At 42.8% G+C, this 22,873-nt stretch overlaps 1 protein-coding gene across 7 annotated transcripts in view; it reads right to left on the reverse strand.

The window, feature by feature from the left end:
- The window catches only part of SSBP4 (single stranded DNA binding protein 4), a 58,188-nt gene that overhangs the window by 22,587 nt on the left and 12,728 nt on the right, over nucleotides 1-22,873 (reverse strand). For 6 of the 7 annotated variants that reach the window (XM_087922837.1, XM_087922834.1, XM_087922836.1 and 3 more), the window contains exons 2-5: nucleotides 20,608-20,680; nucleotides 16,314-16,375; nucleotides 6,741-6,825; nucleotides 1,586-1,672 (exon numbers count right to left, since the gene is read on the reverse strand). In XM_087922837.1, the coding sequence (XP_087778963.1) occupies nucleotides 1,586-1,672; nucleotides 6,741-6,825; nucleotides 16,314-16,375; nucleotides 20,608-20,680 (307 nt within the window). The remainder of the gene's footprint in view (nucleotides 1-1,585; nucleotides 1,673-6,740; nucleotides 6,826-16,313; nucleotides 16,376-20,607; nucleotides 20,681-22,873) is intronic. The other variant, XM_087922835.1, reaches the window with a different exon arrangement.

Consider the following 22,873-nt stretch of genomic DNA (forward strand, 5'->3'; position numbering starts at 1 on the left):
AACCTGAGCTACAAATAGCCTCTTCCATTGCTACTTATAACTGCCTCTGTTTAGAGCAGAGGTCTCCAAATTTGGCAACTTTTAAGACTTGTGGACTTCAGCTCCCAGAATTCCCCAGCCCGCAGAGCTGGCTGGAGAATTCTGGAAGTTGAAGTCCGCAAGTCTTAAAGTTGCCAGGTTTGGAGACCCCTGGTTTAGAGGCACAAGAAGGCCCTGCTAATTACACACAGTTCAACTCATGCAGTATGTCATTTTTAGTGTAGTAGTCCTTGACTTACGACCGCAATTGGGACCAGAATTTCTAATACATGGGTGTCAAACTCGATGATGTTTTTTGCCTTTGCGGAGCCGGTGTGGGAGTGGCCTGTGTGTGATGCATCTGGCCCGCAGGCCACCAGTTTGCCAGGCCAGTTCTAATGCCAAGCAAGGCAGTCGTTAAGTGATGCATGCCTAATTTTATGGCCTTTTTTTTTTGGCAATAGATATTAAATGAATTACTGCTTTTATTAAGTGAATCATGTGGTCATTAAGCACATTGGTTGTAAAATGCATTCAGCTTCCGCCCACTAACCAGGTTTGTCAGAAGCAAATGGAGATCACATGACCCTGGGATGCTTCAAATGTTGTAAATACATGCCAGTTGTCAAGCATCCAAATTTTGGACGCACGATCATGGGGATGCTGTGACAGACATAAGTGTGAGGACTGGCTGCAAGTCACTTATTTCAGGGCCACCGTAAATGTGAACGGTCACTAAAATGAATAGTTGTTAAGTCAAGGACTATTTATAAGGTAAGCATTCCCAATCAAGTTTCTGACAGTGTCAAAGGTAGACTGCCTTTGAACATGGAGGCTCTACCAAGATGACGGCAAGTCCTGCAGGATGCTTAGGGTTCAGCAAAGGTCCCTTTCCTAGTCTATTTGTGGTGGCCCGGGACATGGCACAAGGCCAACACAGTCACATAAGTAAGAAGAGTGTTATCTCCAACTGTGCCCCCAATGTCCAGGTTACCTTTGGCTGGAGAAAGACTCTCCCAGGAACAGCCTTTAACTGGAGAAAATTCAGTCCAAAACAAGGTACATATAGACTGTAACTAAAAATCCAAACAAACCAAGCTGCAGTAATTAACTTGACAGGGCAGGAGAAGGACTTTCAAACTTGAAAGCACGGCAAAACTCACAGAGTTTGGAAGACGCCAGGAACCCAGATAAGGCACAACAATACCAGATCAATTCATGATTTGATCCCAACAGCTTGCTGCACGCAACTTCCCTTTTTAAACACTGTGTTCCCAGCTGCAGCTAATGAAGGGAATCAGGGCCCTTTCCTCCCCCATAAGCCACTCAACTCACATTACTCCCTTCTCCGTTCTTCCCTGCATGCCTAGGATAAAGAGGGGGTGGGCCTGGGTCTTCCTCTGAATTCTCTCTGCCCTGCTCTACCTCTCCCCTGCTCTGCCCAGCTGGACTTTGCCCTTCCCCAGTTTCTTCCACAGCCAACGGAGACACACTCCCACTCCCTGTCAGCTGCTCAGCCTCCCTCTCTGAATCAGATTCTGACAGGGGCATGACAAACAATTCCCACCTGGAAAAAGCCTGACAACATAGGCCCACTGATGGCTTCACTGGGCGGCAGGTTGGCCATCACAGGACTGGTCGTAGCTGCGGAGCTCTGTGGAGAAGAGGGGAAGAGGTCAGAATTGACGGAATCTCATGTTTTCCCTGCCCTTTTCCCATTGTGGACCAGCACAACCAGCCACTCCAGCAGGGCTGAGTCTTGGGCAGCAGAGAAAAAAATCTGCAAGTAGTGGGGAGTTGAAGTTCTTTTTCAGGACTTTCTGAGCCACAGCAGCCAGAGTTGAGATTTGTGAGATTTGTGCGCTGCGGAGTGAGCGAACGATCGAGCTGCATTTTCTGATTCAAGGCAGGCATTCATTGGGAGCCAACTTGGCTCCAGGGGGAGCTGTTAAGACGGCAGGAATTTTCTGCCTTTTTTTTTTTTCCAGCCTGGCCCCTCACGCATTGTCTCCACTCCAAGTGGTTTTAATTTAGAGGGGGGTGGTGAAGGACTGCAGCCCCCGCCCCCCCATCTCCACAGGAGGCCAGCTAGAACACAGTATTCAACACTGCTGCTGTTGCTTCGAAAGGCAGGCAGAGAAGATGGCCCCGGGATTTTTGCTCCCCGCTGCCATTTCCAAATAATTTAGTGCTTCCTCCAAGCTGGGGAGGTTGGGATTGGCTTAGAGAACAAGGAAAAACCAAGTCAGAGTTCAAAATAGCTCTTGGCTGCCTTCCCTGCCCCACAGCTGTACAACCTATCCCTTATATGAGTGGCGGGGGGCGGGGAGGAGAAAGGACAGGCACAATCTTTGGCAGGGAATATGGACTTAGGCAACAGACAACTGATGTCTGCAACCTGGTGCCCTTCAGACACATTGGGACTACAAAATCCCTCCTCCACCAGATGCCAGCCAACATGGCCTTGTTAACTGGAAAAGCCCCAAATAGGCCAAACTGGAGAAGGCAGGCAAACAGAGAACAATTCTCCCTGGAGGAATTTCGTATGTGGAGCTCCGCATCATTGACTTAGAGTTCTTCCCCTTCCAGACGTTTAATCCTTTTATAATCTGCCCTTCATGGACTGAATGACCTCCCAAAATTTCAGGAGTCCGTCATCTTTCAGTGCCTGGAAAGACCTTGTAGGCAGGCTCACAAAATGGCTGCCTTGAAAGCTGATATTACTTAAATCTCTGAAATGCATGCTCTGGGGATAAACTCAGTCAGTAAACACCCACTTCCCCCAACACCAACTGAGGCTCAACGGCAAGGAATTCAGGCAATAAATTAAAATCAAAGCAAACATGAGAGAACAGAGTAGAAAAATATTGTATTGCATATTTGTCCCCATCAAAAAAAGCCTCTAGATCCATTTCTGAAAGGATAAACTGTCAGCCAGCATGTCTGCTGGAAAAGAGGTGTCAAAAAGTCAAGATGGTGGCCATAACTGTGCAAACAAAACCCGATCAGTTTTTTACCTGAATGTATAGAGTGGGGCTTTGACTGCACGGTTGTGGGTGCCACCTTGACTTTTTTGACCCCCCCTCCTCCACAGACATTCATGCTGGCAGTAATCAGATAAATAATCAATCTGGAAGCCCAGCAGAAAAAATACCACACAAATCTTCCTCTCTCTCTCATCAAGAATTTAGTTCAGCTCAACCAAGGCTTTATTCAGAGGCAGATGGACATCTAGGCTATTTGGCTACACATACATGATGAGGTTCCTTTGCTGGCCCTGAATAGTTTTACATGAAGCCATGATTTGCTTAATTGCAGTTGCTGAATATATCAAATGATTTCAGTTCACAAATCATGCTAGGCCACAGAGATGTGTCAACCACAATAATTAGTCTACGTCTACTAGTTCCGAAACAGAGAAAGTTTTCTGGTATTTAGGTGACACTCTATGTGCTTGAATGTGTTTTAAGCATGTGTGCTTAAAACATATAACGGCCAGAATATTGTGAGGCTTGCTCTAAATCTTGTTAAGACTTCATAAAAACGCTTTTGTGGTCCTTTCAGAATCAATCTCTATGAACATAAAAACTGAGGATTATTTTACATTCCAAGGAATTTTTGGAACCACTTGAACACCATATTGATCATGCAGGAAGGAGATCGGATTTGGCTTGGCTATCAGCAAGAACAATCATTCATTAGATTTATACCCCGCTTTGTCCATGAGTTGAAGGCAAGGCACCTATGGATCTGCCTTCGCTATTATCCACACAAAACTATGTAGATGGGGTTCAGTGTGCCTACTCAAAGCCTCCCAATGAACTTCCAGGGCGGAGAGCAGATTTAAAACCTGGCTTTTCCTATTTGTCATCCGGCATCTTATCCTCTGTATCAAACTTAATGTATACTGCTACCTTTCCCCCAGATTAATACAGGCAATCCTTGACCTATGACCACAATTGAGCCCAACATTTCTGATGCTAAACGAGATAGTTGTTAAGTGAGTTTTGCCCCATTTTATGACCTTCCTTGCCACATTTGTTAAGTGAATCACTGCAGTTGTTAAGTTAGTAACAAGAGTTGTTAAGTGAATATGGCTTCCTCACTGACTTTGCTTGTCAGAAGATTGCAAATGGGGATCCCATGACCCTGAGATGCTGCAACCGTCGTAGATACTAGTCAGTTGCCAAGCATCTGAATTTTGTTCATGTGACCATGGGGATGCTGCAATGGTCGTAAGTGTGAAAAAACGGTCATAAGTCACTTTTTTCGATGCCATTGTAAATTTGAACAGTCACTAAACGAATTATTGTAAGTCAAGGACTACCTGTATATGGCCAGGCTGGAAGGATAAGCTAGCGAACGCAGCCAGCCACCCATTGTACTCTATGGCCATGCAGGTTGTTGAGGACTGTGTGTGTGTGTGTGTGTGGAGGTGTATTTCCATCACTGAACATTAGTCATTTGCTATGCAGAGAGTTCCTGCAGCGCTCCCTGAAATATTGATATAAGTGGCACACGGCCAGTTTGTGGGCAACATCTAGGACAGTTAACCCCTGCTGGCCTGTGGGCAGAGGGAGAGGTGGGCAAGGCCAAGGGCTGCTGGCCTCAGCATGTGTCAGAAGAAAGGTGGTCCAAAAAGAATGCGGTTCCCATGGAAACAGGCAGGGAGGAGAGCTGGATGCGTGGTACAGCACCGCGTGGCCACCTAGCAAGGAAAACAGCAGAAGCAAACGCCGCATGACTCCTCTTAGGCAATTTCTCGCTCACAAAGGATCCAAAGCTTATTCTCCAGGGGAGTGATGGGAGGGGGGCACACACACACACAGAGAGAAGAAGGAATAAGAGAAGGGTTTGAGTCTAGAAAATTAAAATGTAATTTCTCTTTTCTGTCTCTGTTTCCGTCTCTCTCTTTCTCTCTCTCTTTCTCCCCCTCCCAATTTTATAGACAATTAGACTGAATTTGAATGCAAGCATATTTTGGTGCATTTTTATTTCTAAACGAAAGCATTTTCGTTTCTCATTTCCTCTTAACTGAATCAAAATGTTATACCTTAATGAATCCAATTATGGATTGAAACAAATAAATAATTGGATCTTGTTCAATTCTTTGGTTTTACTACTGTCTGTTTATCTTCGAAGTCTTGGGGCTAAACCTGTGTTTAATAGTGTATTTAATAATGCCTGCTTAGCTTAGCTTCTAATTAGAGGCTGTTCTGTTCTTTTTCTTCCTCAGATACAGACTATTGTAGAAGAGCTGAACATCGACAATGAAATAACTGCATTTCACTCTCGACAGAGAGGAAACGACTCTCTTATACTGACACTATAGCAGTCAGTCCTTCCCTTGATTTAAATCTTATATGTAAAAATTAAAGTACCTTTTAGACTACAATTTAAAACAGGTGTGTCCAACCCACAACCCATGAGCCACATGCAACCCTGGACAGCTAGTAATATGACCCCACAAGATAAAAATTGAAGGAAGTTTGTTATTTGTGTACATTCACTATATTATATATTTTACATGTGACCCAAGACAACTCAGTGTGGCCCAGACAAACCAAAAGGTTAGACACTCATGATTTAAAAGCTTTCCAAAAAGGCGGCAGAAACATTCAAAAACTTCACAGACATGTTGTATTTAACTATATACTATTTAGGAACATGGAGGTTCAATTTTATATAATGAATAACAGCCATTCATATACCAGCTGGCCCATTAACAGGGCACAATGGGACAGCCTACCTCTATTAGTTATTTCTTAATGACTGGTATTTATATTGCTTGTGAAATACTGACATCTAATCAGATGCTATGAGAAAAAGTGCTGGGTTGCTACTTTTTCTAGAACCAGGGCAGATTTTGTATAAATGGTAGAGAAACATTTGGGAAGCTCTCATTCATTGCCCTGTCCTGATCAGTCACCATCACGATGGGCATTTCTACCTTCAGGTGTGACTCACTATTATTTACTCCAGGCGAATGGTTATTGGGCTGTAGAACAAAAGAGAATATGCATGCAAATCATCTTGAAATGTTGAGTGGTGATCAAGGATTGACTGGTGTTTGATTGTACTGCCTTAACAGATTAACAGAGTTGGAAGGGACTTTGTAGATCATCTAGTCCAACCCCCTGCCTAAGCAGAAGACCCTACACCATTTCTAACAGAGGCAGTCCAGTCTCTTCTTGAAAGTTGCCAGTGATGAAGCTCTCACAACGTCTGAAGGCAAGCTCTTACATTGATTGTTCTCACTGTCAGAAAATTTCTCCTTATTTCTAGGTTGAATCTCTCCTTGTTCAGTTTCCATCCATTGTTCTTTGCAGACAAGGAGTGCTTTGGAAAATAGCTTGACCCCTCCCTCTCTGTGGCAGCCCCTCAAATATTGGAATACTGCTATCATGTCTTCTCTGATACTTCTCCTACATCATCCACATTGGGATTGGTAGGATGTCTGCAGTTTGGTATCACGACCATCGGGCTAGAGCAAAGTCCCTTGTGCTCAAAATATGGCTGAAATAGAATTCGTTTATGGGTTGTTTCAACCAGACACCTTGAATATCCCCAAGTGAAATGCTTTCACCTCTCTTCAAATTGCTTTCACCTCTCTTTCACTACATTCACTTTGGTCTCATTGAGGAGGCCCTCCAAAGTCCAAATCACACAGCATCTGAACGACCATACACATGATTGGCATCAGCCCCACAGACTATACTCACATAATCATGGAAAGCTTTGGCCTCACTTGAGTGCTCGCAGGTCTCTCGCCGATCAGGAGCTGCACAGTACAGGTCCCAAAACACACTATGGGATAGCAAGGGAACAAGAAGAAAGAGAGGCATCATTAATATGGATGTCATGCCCCTGTCAGAATCTGATTCAGAAGGGGAGGCCGAGCAGCTGACAGGGAGCGGGAGTGTGGCTCTGTTGGCTGTGGAAGAATCAAGTCCGGCTGGGCAGAGCAGGGGAGAGGTAGAGCAAGGCAGAGGAAATTCAGAGGAAGACCCAGGCCCACCCTCTCTTTATCCTAGGCACGTAGGGAGGAACGGAGAAGGGAGCAACATGAGTTGCATGGCTTATGGGAGAGAAAAGGGCCCTGATTGCCTTCATTAGCTGCAGATGGGAACACAGTGTTTAAAAAGGAAAGCTGGGCACAGCAACTTGTTGGATGCAAATCAGGAGTTATCTGTTATTGTCGAGGCTTATCTGGGTTCCCGACATCTTCCCAACTGTGTGTGATTTGTTGGCCTTTCAAGACTGCAATTCCTTATCCTGCCCTGTCAAGTTAATTGCTGCAGCATGGTTTGTGTGGATTTTTATTTACAGTTTGTATGTACTTTGTTTTTGGACTGAATTTTCTCCACTTAAAAGACTGTTCTTGGGAGAGTTTTTTTCTCCAGTCGAAGGTAACCTGGACATTGGGGGGCAAAGTTGGGAGGTATTAAAGGGACTCTTCTTACTTATGTGACTGTGTGGCCTTTGTGCCACACCCCGGGTCATCACAATGGATTTGGGAACTTTAGGAAAAAGATGCCAGGATAAAAAGAACTTAAAGCTCTCCATGATTTCTTTGCATCCAGATTTATTTAGTGTCACTTGTGGTCCTCCAAATGTTGCCATATTTCCCTGGCTATGGCGAAGCCGTTGAAAGAAAAAGCTCTAGAAAACCACATGCTAGACATCTATAACTTAACTAGGAGATCCTAGAAGAAATCTGGACTGGTGGCAGGTAGATTATTTGCTTTCACAGATTAGATCACTGATTTGCCCAGCTCTGATCAAGAATGTTGATTCAGGTTCCAGGAAGAGCAGCTTCTCCCAACAGGTTTAACTGAAATGCTAAGGCCTTGATGTGGAGCCTCCACATAAAATTGGAACCCAACCAAGATTATCAGCTAACCAAGGCACAGAAGCAAATGTTTGTAATTACAGGCAATGTAACCCAACAGAGATTATCTTTCTCCAGACTCATTTTTGCAAATTAAAAGTTTACACAACTTCCTAAAATCTGAAGGAATCTGGTAGCACCTTTTCAGACCAATGTATTTTGTTAAAACAAAACCTGTTCGTCTAAAAGGGTGCTATCAGTCTCCTAATTTTTGGCTATCCCTGAGGAACAGCTCTGTTCCCACAATGACAATATCCTTTACACACACACAGACATACACACACACAAAACCTCCTATGTAATCTGTTTTCTAGACTCCGAAATATACCGAACCAACCTAAGCAAATGGAACGACTCACATCGTGCCCTGTTACCCCAATGTTAAACCTAACACAGCTCATTATGGGATCTGAACGCTAAATGCTTTAACTGATCTCCTTAAGAATTTTTTTTTTAGAATGTAGCCAACTAGACTGAGAATTGTGCTTAATGAAAGGTCAGGGGCATCCTCAGGGCAGGGCAAAAAAGTCAAGACTGAAACTATGATATACATAAAAAAGGAACAGGGTTCCAATTAGGAGAGTAATCATCTTGATTTTTTTGACAACTCCTACAGATGACCCTGGTCCAGCAAACATAGTGCTTTCATGAACTGACACCAGCCCTGGGTAGACAGTAGTTTTGAGCTCAAAATACCTCCAATTGGTGATTCTATAGCAGAATTTAAATCAAAAGTGAGTCACTGGAGCTGTGATATCACTGAAAGCACTCCATGAGGGACATGAGTGGTTTCTATCATTAATTCCAAGGAGCAGGAGAAGGAGAAGGAGGAGGAGAAGGAGAACAAGGAGGAGGAGGAGGAGGAGAAGGACAAGGAGGAGGAGAAGGAGAAAGAGGAGGAGGACAAGGAGGAGAAGGAAGAGGAGGAGGACAAGAAGGAGGAGGAGGAGGAGAAGGACAAGGAGGAGGAGGAGGAGGAGAAGGAGGAGGACAAGAAGGAGAACAAGAAGGAGAAGAAGGAGGAGGAGGAGGAGGAGGAGAAGGAGGAGGACAAGAAGGAGAACAAGAAGGAGAAGAAGGAGGAGAAGGAGGAGAAGGACAAGGAGGAGGAGGAGGAGAGAAGGACAAGAAGGAGAACAAGAAGGAGAAGAAGGAGGAGGAGGAGAAGGAGGAGGACAAGAAGGAGAACAAGAAGGAGAAGAAGGAGGAGAAGGAGAAGGAGAAGGAGGAGGAGGACAAGAAGAAGGAGGAGGAGGAGGAGGAGGAGGAGGAGGAGAAGGAGAAGAAGAAGGAAAAGGAGAAGGAAGAAGAGGAGAAGGAAGGAAGGAAGGAAGAAAGAAAGGAAGAAAGAAAGAAAGAAAGAAAGAAAGAAAGAAAGAAAGAAAAACAAAGTAAAGGAAGAAAAAAAGAAAAGAAAAGAAGGGAGGGAGGGAGTGAGTTGTGATCCTCAGCACCTCCAGAATGATTATCTAACTTTAATTTTTAATGCAACAGGAGGACAGAATGGTTAAATAAATGGCTGGAAAGTATTATTACTTACATTTAATTTTAAATACATAAAGTGAAAGCTGATTTTTTTTTTTTCAGAGCATAGGACTGTCTTGTACTACCCAAAGGGGACATACAGCTTTTGTTTGGGCCAGAAAAAAAAACAACTCTCCATCTCACATCAGAATGCCAGAAAAAGAATATCTGTGCAGAAACTGCCAGAAGACACCAGCAGCTGCCCCTTAGCTACCAGATGCAGAAGCTGGGCAGTCAGCTACTGTTAAGAGAATGAAATGCAATTTCAGAATGAAATGAAATTTCATCCCTCCCTTTGAAGATACATACTCTCATCTATTTCTCCCAACTTCATCTTGTAATCCAACAGGTCAGACAGGTTTACAAAGGACACCACAATCAACCAAACTATTGGGCTGATATCAAACTCCCTGGCCAGGGTCATGAGCTATAGATGCGGGCACCATGGGCTCCCACCCAAACGCTAACAAAGCAAGGCTCTGTCTTTGGATGAGGATCTGTCTTTTTGTAGCTGTGCAGATGCCCCAAGCCACCCAGTGGCCAAATGCCCACTTAACATGCCTTTGACCTTCTCCCTCTAGCTTCTGAAGGGTTAAGCCCAGCAGCCTGGATCCTCTCCTTGCTTGTTTCAGCCTCCAATAAATCAGGCTGCTTGTTGGGTTTCTGGGAAGCAGTCCCCTGGCCCCATGGGAGAGGAATCACGTGATCTCCGCTGCTGCGTGGGGCCTCTCCCCTTGTGGTCTTTCTGTCTTGGCGGAGGTGGTGGGGGGGAGGAGCATAACTATCCCCATAGTGTCTGCCAAGAATGCAGAGTTGCCAAGAATGTTTAGAGGGACAAGGAAAATTAGCCATGGACCTGGAATTTCTATCTCGCCATCAAGCATATGTATCTATAGATTTATACATGCAGACTTTGCTTTGGCCATGATTCTTGCTGTAAATTTAAAAGGTCGAGGAAGACTTGCTCATAAACTACACCAAACGACGGTTAAATGGGGCCGTACCAATTGTAATTGCATCCTATTGTGGAAAACCCAGCAACTGTCTTAATATGTTGTAGAGGATCCATTGTCCTTTTGAGCCATCGTTTTGTTTTTCTGTTGGGAATCGCTTGTTACACAAAACGCGTTTCCCTAACCTGCATTTAAGGTGTTGTATGACCAAGCCATTCTGCCACCATGGGCAGGTAATTTGTTTTTTTTTTTTTGGGGGGGGGGGAGGTACACCAGAATGAGGTTTAATTAATTAATTAAATGTATATGCCACCCATGTCTCCTAAAGATGAACTTTGAACTAATCTGAACTATTTCTGAAAAAGAAAGGCGAACAGGGACTGATGCCCAAGATCAAAACGATGTGCTAGACAACTATTAACATCTTGTCCCAAAGGCGCTTTTGTCAAGAGGCAACAACTTTCTGGTTTTTCTTTGAAGATGTTTCGCTTCTCACCCAAGAAGCTTCTTCAGCTCTGACTGGATGGTGGAGAATGGAAGGATTCCCATTCGGTCAGAGCTGAAGAAGCTTCTTGGATGAGAAGCGAAACGTCTTCAAAAGAAAAAAAACAAGAAAGTCCAGGTGCCTCTTGACAAAAGCACCTTTGAGACAACCATGAACTGGATGACTGAGAATCTCCATAGATATTACCATCCTGCTTCTCGGTTGCTAACAAAATCAGTCCCACTTCCAACCTTGAAAATTAGCTCTATTATCCAAAAAGAGTTAGTGGGGGATTAGTACATACGATGCCTGGGAAGCCCCATTAAATTCACCTGGGCTTACTTCCTGGTATACAAGCCCAAGATTATTGCAACCATTTGCATGTGAGGTGGCTTCACTGAATTTTGCAGGGCTTTTCCTAGACTATCAGCTGTTTTGCTGGGATTCTGCTGAAACAAATATGTACCTGCCTTGAAATAAATTTGTTCATGACCAAAATGACAAAATAGTGCATGCAGCAACTTGTAATTTCATATACCAAATGAGATTGCTAGAAGGAAGACAACTCTTTCTTTCCATTTCTTATTGCAGTAACAAGGATCACAATAACCTAAAGGATAGGCTATCTCGAAAGCTCGCCTCACTTAAAATGACATGGGGCAGTGGGAGGAGAGGAATTTTGGATTTATCACCCAGAAGGCTAATGCTGCCAATGAAGACTGATCAAATTGCAAGCAGGAAAAGGGGGTTTCTGTGCCTGCTTTTATTCCCGTGTGCTTTTGGGGAAAAAAAGATGTGATTCATTTTACAATATTTATCACTTGAGCCAGTCCTGATTCTCTGGGCAGGATACAATAAAAACAGAGCAAAAATGCAAATTTAATTTAAACAATTTAAAGAATATAATCCAAAAACATCTGCAAATATTTAATCTAATCTAATCTAACCTAACCATTGAACATGTACTGAAACTAAATTACTTTGACTTGTTTACAAAATGCCAGCAAGTTCAGAAACATCTGTACCTTTGAGAGAAAGTATTTCTAATATGGGGGCCACCACTGAGAAGGCCTATCACATGGTCAATAAGGCCTGTACTTTCTAAGGAAAGCATTCCTGCAACAGATTCTCTTTGGAGAACCACATAGGAGAAGCAGTTTTAATTCTAACAAATTGTTGCCCAAATATCCTGGTGTTGCTCCACAAAGCATAATACAAAATATGTCTGAATATATATGTGATGCCATTTTGCTGTACAGAACAGCATTTAGTGCTCTGAATACACTACCAGAAGAAGCCTTTCACTCTTGACTGATCTCATCTATTGAGGGTGATCGATAGATGGGATCTCATCCTTCTTAAATGGTTTGAAAAAATAAAGGTAATTCTTGTTTAGTGATCACAACTGGAACCAGCAACTCAGCTGTTAAGCAAAGTGGTTGCTAAATGAAACCATGAATGTGCTTTCGATCTTACTTCAGTTTTCCTTAGCTTTAAAGACCCGTAAAGACCTAGTCATCACCATTGTAATCAGTCACTAAACAAGACACTCATTAGATGAGGACTACCTGAATTTCATTCCCGTAGTTGAGTTCCCTTTTGATCCTATCTAGAATCAATGGGGGGTGGGGGAGGGAGAGGGAGAGAGAGAGAGAATGAGAATATACTGTAGATATTCTTGGACAGAGAACCAATAATTGAGGAACTGCCAATGAAGATTTGGCATGTAATAAAACTATACTTTGTTAACTACTGTCTATTATATATACAGACATACATACCTATGTGCATGTGTCTTTGTATGTAAGTGAGTTTACAATGCTTAATCCCTTAAACCAAATACTGTATATATTTTGCCACAAACAATAAATTAGATGCCAGGAGGAAGATAAATACCTTGCAATGCATATGACATCGGGCAGGTAAAGGAAAATCTAGTCATTTCAACAGTATATCTGTGCATTTTTGACACTTTTAATGAACCGTCTCTTATTATACCATGATGCTGCCAAATCTTATTGCTCTAATGTCCCTTGATCCCAAACTCTGATTCTCATGAAGGGCAATAGAGAACTATGCCACCAAAAAGGAAGATTCAGAGAGAAACAGAGAGGAAGGCTAGAAAGAAAGAAAGAAAGAAAGAAAGAAAGAAAGAAAGAAAGAAAGAAAGAAAGAAAGAAAGAAAGAAAGAAAGAAAGAAAGAAAGAGGAAAGAGGGAAGAAGGAAAACAAAGAAAAGGAATTTGTGCATGTGCTTTTTTTAAAAACGGGGAAGATGCAAAGAGAAAAAAAAGTGTAGAAAACGTAGCTGCAGCACGATCGCGTACATAATAAAACAAAATCAGCCCCTTGGAAAAAAAAAAGGGGATGTGGTGGAAGGGAGAGAGGGAAGGCGGTTGGAAGAAGGCAGATGCTCTAAACAGGCCCATCCGTCTAAAACTGAAGAGCCAGCCAAGTTTTGAGACTGGGGCAGGGGGAGTCAGCGTAGTTGGGCGGGGGAGGGGGGGGCGATGTACAGCACTTCATCCATCATTCCCTCCAGACTCTCTTCCCACTGCACAGGGAAACACCCCCCTCCTCCCTTTTTTTTTTTCCTAGGCCCTTTTCCCTGTGATAAGAGCCAAAGGTTGAGGGGTGGGGGAGACACACTTATCAAGCCAGATCTCCATTGCCGCCACCCCCAGTTAGGTCCCTGGAATATTCTGCCTCTGGATTCCTCCAAATCACATCCATGTGTAGAAGCTGGAGCCAGACGCCGCAACGGACAGGGACAGGGGGGGTTTCCGGGAAGGAGTGTGCATTGAGGGGGGAAAGCTCTTGAATGTGTTCCAGTTGTGCCTGAAGCCAACAACAAGAATTGGGAGGAGGGGGTGACTTTTAAGGTTGGGGTTGAAAGAGCAGAAATCCAGAAAACACACGCGCACACACACACACACAGAGAGAGAGAGAGAGAGAGAGAGAGAGAGAGAGAGAGAAAGAAAGACGTGCACACGTGCACCCTTTCCCAGTCAACGCCTCTTCCAAACTTCTCTACCTTCCGGGAACTTTCTCCACCCTATTTTCTCTGCCAGCAAACTCCTGCAGAAGGGCAGGAAAAAATAGAGGTGGGTGTGGTAGGCCCGGATGCGAGTATCTGTGTACAGAGAGATTCCATGAGCTTCCTCTGTTATATGAAATCTGGCACCTCGATGCCACCTTTTCTGCCATCGCCCCCAACTTCTCAGGTTTTCCCACATGCTCTATTTCAAACTGCATGAAGGACTAGTAAGTTAAAACCTGTTCCATATTTGTTTTTTGAGGGATTGCAGATAACTCTCAGGACAGTGGTGGGATTCAAATTTTTTTACTACTGGTTCTGTGGGCGTGGCTTGGTGGGCGTGGCAGGGGAAGAAGACTGTAAAATCTCCAGTCAGAGGTGGTTATTTGCCGGCTCTCCGAACTACTCAAAATTTCTGCTACCGGTTCTCCAGAACTGGTCAGAACCTGCTGAATAGCATCTCTGTCTCAGGATGCTGATTGATCCTTCCTTCCTTCCTTCCTTCCTTCCTTCCTTCCTTCCTTCCTTCCTTCCTTCCTTCCTTCCTTCCTTCCTTCCTTTCTTCCCTCCCTCCCCCATACTTAATACTTCTACCTCCTGTCTTTCCCACAACAACTACCCCTGAGTTGTTGAGAGGGAACAATTGGCCCAAAGTCATCCAGCTGGCTTTCCTGCCTAAGGCAGAGCTAAAATTCAGTGTCCTGTTTTGTAGCCAAGCACCTTAACAGTATAGCAAACTGTCTCTTGAGCCCAGCGGAGAATACAGATAGTCCTCTCTTACCCATTGTCTTGTTTAGCAACTGTCAGAAATTAGGACAGTGCTGAAAAAAGTAGGCTTGTGACCAGTCCTCAAAATTAAGAGCTGTTACAACGTCTCCAGGCGTAACCAGTGTGCATTTTACACCCGCTGTAGAGTCCCCACAATCACATGATTGCCAATTGCAAGCTTCACTGCTGGCTTCCAACAAAGAAAATCAGTGGGGATGCCGGCAATAAGTTGCAGGTCACATGATGCTGTGTTTAAGGATTCACCATTATTTGCTTATTGATTGCAGCAGAAATGATGTTGTAAGTCTGACTCAGCCACGTGATATTTCACTTAACAACTGTGTCACTTGGCAGTGGAGTCACTAGACCCAACCGAAGCTACTAAGTGAGGCTACTGCATTCTGAGAAGCAGGATAGGGTGAATTTATTTGTTTTATTTATTTGATTTGTCACTTACAAGATAATAGGTAAAAGTATAAATATGAGTAAGAATACCGGAAATAGGTACGAAGAAATGGGGACAATAGGACTGGGACAGTAGGCATGACGGTGCACTTGTGCACGCCCCTTACAGACCTCTTAGGAATGGGGTGAGGTCAATAGTGGATAGTTTGAGGTTAAAGGAGTGGGGGTTAGACGAAGTAACGTCTGTTGGTGTTGATTTGTTCATGGCTAGATCTTTAATTGGAAATTCTTGTTCTCAAATACCAATGGTGTTACTGAAGAAGAAAGGAAACTTGTTCAGTAAGTGCACAGATTCTTTATCTGAGAAAGTTTCTGAGTTCAATATCTGACAGCATATATCCCCTTAAAAAGATCTCCACCAGGGTGTAATGGAAAAATCTCCTCTGATCCAAGATCCTGGAAATTTTCCATCATTCAGAAGAGCCAATAACAAATTTGATGAGCTGAGCTGATAGGAAATAGCTTCCTATGTTCACAGACCCACCTTCCCGAATCTGTGCTCTCCAAACAGTTTTGGCCAGGAATTATGGTAGGTGATGTCCAGACACCCGTAGAGTAGTGTATTTGGAAAGACTGACACTGAATAATCAAGGGAATATCCATCTCCTAGACCAGGAGCGTCAAATTCGATTTCATTGAAGGCCGCATCAGGGTTGTGTTTGACCTTGGGGGCCAGGTGGGCAAGGCCGGGATGGGTGTGGCCAGCCGACATCACTCGTGTCAGGGGCACCCTTCCCAGGCTCCGTTTTTGGCTGCGATGGCCTCCTGCAGTGCTCTGCCAGCGAAAATAGAGCTCGTGCAGCCCTCCCGAGCTCCGTTTTCACTGGCAGGGCACTGCAGTCGGCTGTCACAGCCAAAAATGGAGCTCGGGAGGGCCACGCATGGCTCTCCCGAGCTTTGTTTTTGCTGGCAGAGGTTCTGTGGGCTGGTCCTTCGCTGTTTCCAGGGTGGGCCAGATCTAGGCACTCCACAGGAGGGATTCAGCCCGTGGGCCTTGAGTTTGACACCCATGTACTAGACTAACCTCCCTTAACTTTGGCAACTCTAAGATGTGTGGACTTTTGTGTCCCGGAATTGAAGTCCACCCATCCTAAAGTTGCAAGGTAGAAAAAGATTGATCTAGACAATGCATTCCACCCACCGTCCCATTGAGAACACTGTGGATGCTACTCACCACCACCAGGAGTGAAGGAAGCCAGGTGGTTCTCCCAGGGTAATGTTCTTTTCCCACCGGATCTGGGGAGAAGTAATAAAGTACCAGTTAAAGAGGCAAGACCAGCTTTCCTCAATTTACCACTTCCAAAAGGGGCAGAACTACAACACCCAGAGTTCAACTGGACCATAAAAAAATTGCTTCCCAAACACCTTTGGATGTATCTTATAGATTTTAGGCAGCTAAACACAAAAGTCATGTATGATTTAAACTATCAGGTACCACTTTATGGAAATGTTCTGTTTTTACACAATGGCCTTTAGTGCCAGTTAACTATGCTGCACACGTGAAAGAAACATACGAAAACATGGAACTGCTGTTGAAACACATCCAGTACACCAAGCGCAACTGGAATATCTGTGGAGATCTAAAAGTAGTGGTTCTGCTGTTTGGAATGCAGCTCAGATATACCAAATGCCCGGATGAGCTCCCAGGCTGGTCTCATCCCATTGGAATTGGCCTGCCTCACCTGTGCCAGCAGAGGAGGCATTCTACAGGCCCCATCAGCCTGATTGTTCTACCTGTCGGGATCCAGGAGAAAGGTCATCTCTATTGTTGCAGCTGACCTTTGGAACATCTTGTTGCCCCCCCCCCACCCATCCCCAGCTTCCTCCCATGTGAGGTTGGGCCCATCTTTCCTTACTTTTCACAAGGGCGTAAAGACCTGGCTCTGCCAATGGGGAAGCATCATAGTGGAGGTGACCTGAAGGCCAGACAAAGAATAATGGGTGGAAACCGAACAAGGAGAGATTCAACCTCTCCTTCATGATTCAACCAAGAATCTTGGGAAACTCTAAAAAGTATGATCATAGAAGCCCAGACCAGCACAATACCACTGAGAAAGAAAAACAAGAAATCCAAGAAGAAACCAGCAAGGCTACACAAAGATCTCTCTGGCAAATTGAAAGAAAAAAAGGAAAAGTACAAAAAATGGAAAGAAGGACATACAACTAAGGCAGAATGTCAGCAGATAGCCAGAATCTGCAAAGACGAAGTCAGGATAACAAAAGCTCAGAACGAACAAAGACTTGCAACAAAAGTCAAAGATAATAAAAAAAAGTTTCTTCCAGCATATAAATAACAAGAAAAAAATCAAGGAAACAGTCCACTAAAGAGAGAAGATGGCAAGGAAGTATCAGGCAACAGAGAGAAAGCAGAACTGCTTAACTCATTCTTTGCATCTGTCTTCACCCAAAAAGAAACTATAGTTCAACCCACCAAAAACATAACTGTAAAAGACAGACCAGAAATAAAAGTTACAATAAGCAAAATAATAGTAAGAGAACACCTGTCTGATCTTGATGAAAACAAATCACCGGGGCCTGATGGATTACATCCCAGAGTTTTAAAGAAGCTGGCAGAGGTAATCTCAGAACCACTGCACATCATATCTTTCAAAAATCCTGGAGCACTGGGGAACTACCAGAGGACTGGAAAAGAGCTGATGTGGTTCCCATCTTCAAAAAAGGAAAAAAAACAGACCCAAGAAACTATTGGCCAATCAGCCTAACATCAATATCTGGGAAGATACTGGAAAAGATAATAAAAAACAGATCTGCCAACATCTAGAAACAAGTAAAGTAATAATTAACAGTCAGCATGGGTTTGTTAAAAACAGATCATGCCAAACCAATCTTATTTCACTCTTCAACACAGTGACTAAAGTAGTAGACCAGCAAAATACTGTGGACATAATATATTTAGATTTCAGCAAGGCATTCGACAAAGTAGACCACAACCTACTTCTTAGTAAGCTAGAAAAAAGTAGAATAGATAGGACCACCACTAGATGGACTTGCAACTGGCTGGCAAACCGTACTCAACGAGTAGTCCTTAATGGGTCTAAGTCTACATGGAGGGAAGTAAGCAGTGGGGTGCCACAAGGTTCCGTCTTAGGCCCAGTACTCTTCAATATCTTCATTAACAACTTAGATGAGGGAATAGAAGGGGAACTTACCAAATTTGCAGATGATACAAAGCTGGCAGGAATAGCTAACACCCAAGAAGATAGGCTCAAGATCCAGATGGATCTTGACAGACTAGAACACTTGACAGACTAGAACACAAATTCAGTGTAGAGAAAAGTAAAGTTCTACACTTAGGCAAGAAAAACCAAAAGTACACATATAGACTGGGTGAAACCAGGCTCAATAGCAGTAACTGTGAGAGGGATCTTGGAGTCTTAGTGGACAACAGCTAAGTATGAGCCAGCAGTGTGCAGCAGCAGCCAAAAAAGCTAAGGCAATCCTAAATTGTATTAACAGAGGGATACAGTCAAGATCAAGGGAAGTACTAATACCACTCTATAAAGCAGGGGTGGGCAAACTACGGCCCGTGGGCCACATCCGGCCCGTTGGTCTTTTTAATCCGGCCCGCCAAAGATTGGTACAGAATTAAGGTTTGATGTGAATGATTGAATGATTGCATTCATTTGATTTGATTTGTAATGACAGGCATTTCAACACCAGGTGGTGGCCCGTCTGTCAAATTTTAAAAGTCAATGAGGCCCCCGAGCCAAAAAGTTTGTCCACCCCTGCTATAAAGCCTTAGTAAGACCACACCTAGAGTACTGCATCCAGTTTTGGTCACCACATTATAAAAAAGATGTTGAGACTCTAGAAAAAGTACAGAGAAGAGCAACCAGGATGATTAGGGGACTGGAGACTAAAACATACAACGAACAGTTGCAGGAACTGGGCTTGGCTAGTCTAGTAAAAAGAAGGACCAGGGGAGACATGATAGCGGTTTTCCAATATTTGAGGGGCTGCCACAGGGAGGAAGGGGTCAAGCTATTTTCTAAAGCGCCTATAGGCCAGACAAGGAATAATGGATGGAAACTGAACAAGGAGAGATTTAACCTGGAAATAAGGAGAAACTTTCTGACAGTGAGAACAATCAACCAATGGAACAGCTTGCCCTCGGAAGTTGTGGGAGCGCCATCACTTGAGACTTTCAAGAAGAGATTGGACTGCCATTTGTCAGAAACAGTGTAGGGTCTCCCGCTTGGGTGGGGGTGTGTGGACTAGATGATCTACAAGGTCCCTTCCAACTCTGATTATCTGTTAACAATTTAGATTGAATAAATTAATGGAGGACAGGCTCTTTAATCACTCAATGTTCTCTCCTGGTTGGGAGAAAATATGTCTCCAAACTCCTTTTGTAAAAAACAAAAAACAGTGCGAGAAATATGTCTCCATCTTCTGCATAGGAGCACCAAAGATGCATCTAGTTGGCCTCTACGGGAAACACAGTGCAGGACTACAATGGACATAGGCTTGATCCAAGAGAACTATTCTTCTGTTCTTTAAAATGATAAACTCTGGCATCTTGTTCGCAAGAGAGTGGGCGTGGAGGCACCAAATCAGACTTCTGTCCTTGGAGAATTCTTTCCTTTGAATCACTAACGACATTCTTAAGCTATCACTGCATTAAGATTCCCAAGGAATATATTTTTTTTCTCCCAATTTATTTGCGAATTTACTCTTTGCTCAAGGGGATTACTCTTTGGATTGCAAATTCAGTGTTATTAAGATTTTGCAGTAGTAATAGTGTGCGAACTGTGTTTCTGAGAGACTTGAATCAAAAAGATAAATTGGAGCAAACAGAAGAACAATTCATTTTACCCAGCTCTGTCATCTGGTACCTTTCAATTATACATTTCTGTTTTAACATTTTATTCGGATTTGTCTTTCCCCTATTCCCAAGGGATGCTTTGAAGACACAAAAGAATTGCTTGAATAAAAATATGTAACTAGGAAAAAATAAGAAAATAGAAACATATGTTTAAATTAGCCTACTAATTGGCCGCACCTGGCTTAACACCTTGACAGTTAAAGTTCTGACTTATTTAGTAATGGATGGGAGACCACCAGGCAATATAACACTGAGAGCTAAATTGAAATGTCAAAGCAACATTCCCAAAGAAGGCAGTGTCAAACCATTTCATTAATGCTGCTAAGAAAACCACTCAAGGGAAACTTAAAATTTTATTTTAATTACTACAAATCACATTACAGTATGAGGACCTCTGGTCTGTGTTGAAAAATATTACTAAAAAGAGATTACAAACCTTGCCTGGAACAAAGCACTTCCAAAACTTTGTGTTTTTTTGTCGTTTATTAGAATCCTCTCTCCAGAACCTCCAATTTTAAAGAAAATATATCCTATCCACAATGATCACATCTAAAGTGAGGTGCGCGTCAATGGATATTCCTCCCTCTGCTCACCTCCCCCAAACTTTAGTTCCTATTCTTACCTCGGAGAGGAAAGTCTGTGCAGATTTCTGAGCCCCAACATGAAGGAGATATTCATACACATACAGTGCCAACCTGGGAGAAAAAGAAAAAAAATTCCAATACTTTACTTAAGGACATATTTGCTGCAATAACACTGGCTTAATGTTCTTCCTGATTTTTGTACATTTCAATGTATTTTATAACTGTCTGGCCACTTCTATGCAGGTTTTATCTTATTTGTTATGACTGCCAGTCAAAACAATGAACTGATTGACTGTAAATATTTAGGAACTCCACCCCAACACAGTGACATATGCCCAGGTTTACCCATGTAACACCTCTGTTGGGTGAGATGCATTGGATCCCAGTTTTTTTTCTGGGTGCAATTCAGAGGTGGTATTCAGCAGGTTCTGACCAGTTCTGGAGAACTGGTAGTGGAAATTTTGAGTAGTTCAGAGAACCGGCAAATACCACCTCTTACGGGACATTTTATAGTATCCTTCCCCTGCCACACTCACCAAGCCATGCCCACAGAACCGGTAGTAAAATAATTTGAATCCCACCACTGGTGCAATTCAAGGTGCTATTACCTCTAAAGCCCCGTATGGCACAGGGCCAGGTAATCTTTTCTTGTGTAGTTTCCCTAAGAACATCTACCTGTCCTACCAGGTAAGCTCCTTGTAAGCCACCTTGAGTTGCTATGTGCGAGTAGGCCGCAGTATACATTTTCTAAATAAATAAATAAAATAAGATAGAATGGGCACGCTTCTGCTAAATATTTCCATATTTTGGGAGCCAGGAAATTTGCCTTTTCCATGAGAGCCCCTGCCCTGTGGATTATTCTTCCCCCCTGACGTTTGGCAGGCCTCTATTGTCCTAGCCTTCCGAAAAGCTTTGAAAAATTGGGTTTCTCCCCAAATGCTGCATATGGAAAGGTGGGTGAGAGATTTAATGAGGAACTGTATGATGGAAGTTTAACTTTGGCGGCAAGTTTTTAAATGCACATGGTTTTAATAGATTTAATAAGATATTATGTTGTTTTATTATTAATTGTTGATTGGGAGCAGCCCAGAGTTCAATATAAGATAAACAGCTATATGCACGTTTTAAATAAACGTATAAATAAAAATAAATTAAAAGGCCTCCCCTCTGCACTGCTGGAGATCAGGAAGGTTCTTGAAGAGGCATTGGTAGAAAGTATTAACAGCATCGTCCACCCCGTGATCAGTTTTGGATTATTTTGCAAGATCAGATCAAGCTCCATTAATCTTGCAGCTAAACTCCAATAAACCACGGCTTTTAGGAAATTTTCAAGTGAGATATAAAGCAATTGGGCTCATCTACATTGCCCAGTGCTGAAATCAAAGGTACACAGTCTGAGTAAACAGAGTGCCAGCTTTAGTAGCAACTAACCAGAGTAACTGTGTATTTCTTTCAATCTTTTTCACATCATCTTGGCTCAATTATAGCAATCTTCTGAGTTCATACATCGTACTGAAGTACCTTTGACAAATATGCATTATGTGCATATAGCCCTTGATAGCTTCCTATCTGACCCACTTCCTGTATTGTATTTGCATTCTGACATCTGCATTTACATTTAAGCATCTGAATAATATGCATTGGGGCAAACGCTAGTCTGCTGCTAACACCTTTCCTACCATTTTCCAGTATTCTTTTTTTAAGCACAAGGATAAATTTGCACAGCGTAAGCAATAGGAATCAGGAGGATTACAAAGAATTAGAGATTTAATTATAGATTTTTGGAAACCCTTCAAATTCTAAATATATTTTGCAAAAAAAAAAATACCACAAGTACCAACCTGGTTTCAAATGAATCAAACCCAATCAATCTTTTGTAAAGTATCCAGGTGTCTTTAATTAAAAGCAAGAGTAGCTTGAAGCATGGTATATATTTACTTCACTTGTATTTCATTAATGTTACATCAAATACTTATATTAAACGTAACAGCTTCTCTTGAACATGTAAAATTATTTTGAGGAAAACGCTGGGTTTTGAACTTGCAAAAAACTCACTGGAACACTTTGGAGCATTAATTTATTTTAAATGTATTTCATCAATTCATTAAGAAGTGACTGAAAGATAATCCATAGGCAGTATTACACTTTTCGTAACATTTTAACATTAATTGTAATATTTCCAGATTGTACTGGTTGGATTGTAAACAAATTGGCACATATTACTATTTTTGGTAGCAATGTCTAATTAGTATTTTGTAGTTGAAAGTTTTTGAAGAAATTGGAAAAATCACCAATCGTTCATAA

The sequence above is a fragment of the Pseudonaja textilis genome, chromosome 1 (assembly GCF_049901715.1).
Source record: "Pseudonaja textilis isolate UNSWEBS1 chromosome 1, rPseTex1.2, whole genome shotgun sequence".
NCBI lineage: Eukaryota > Metazoa > Chordata > Lepidosauria > Squamata > Elapidae > Pseudonaja > Pseudonaja textilis.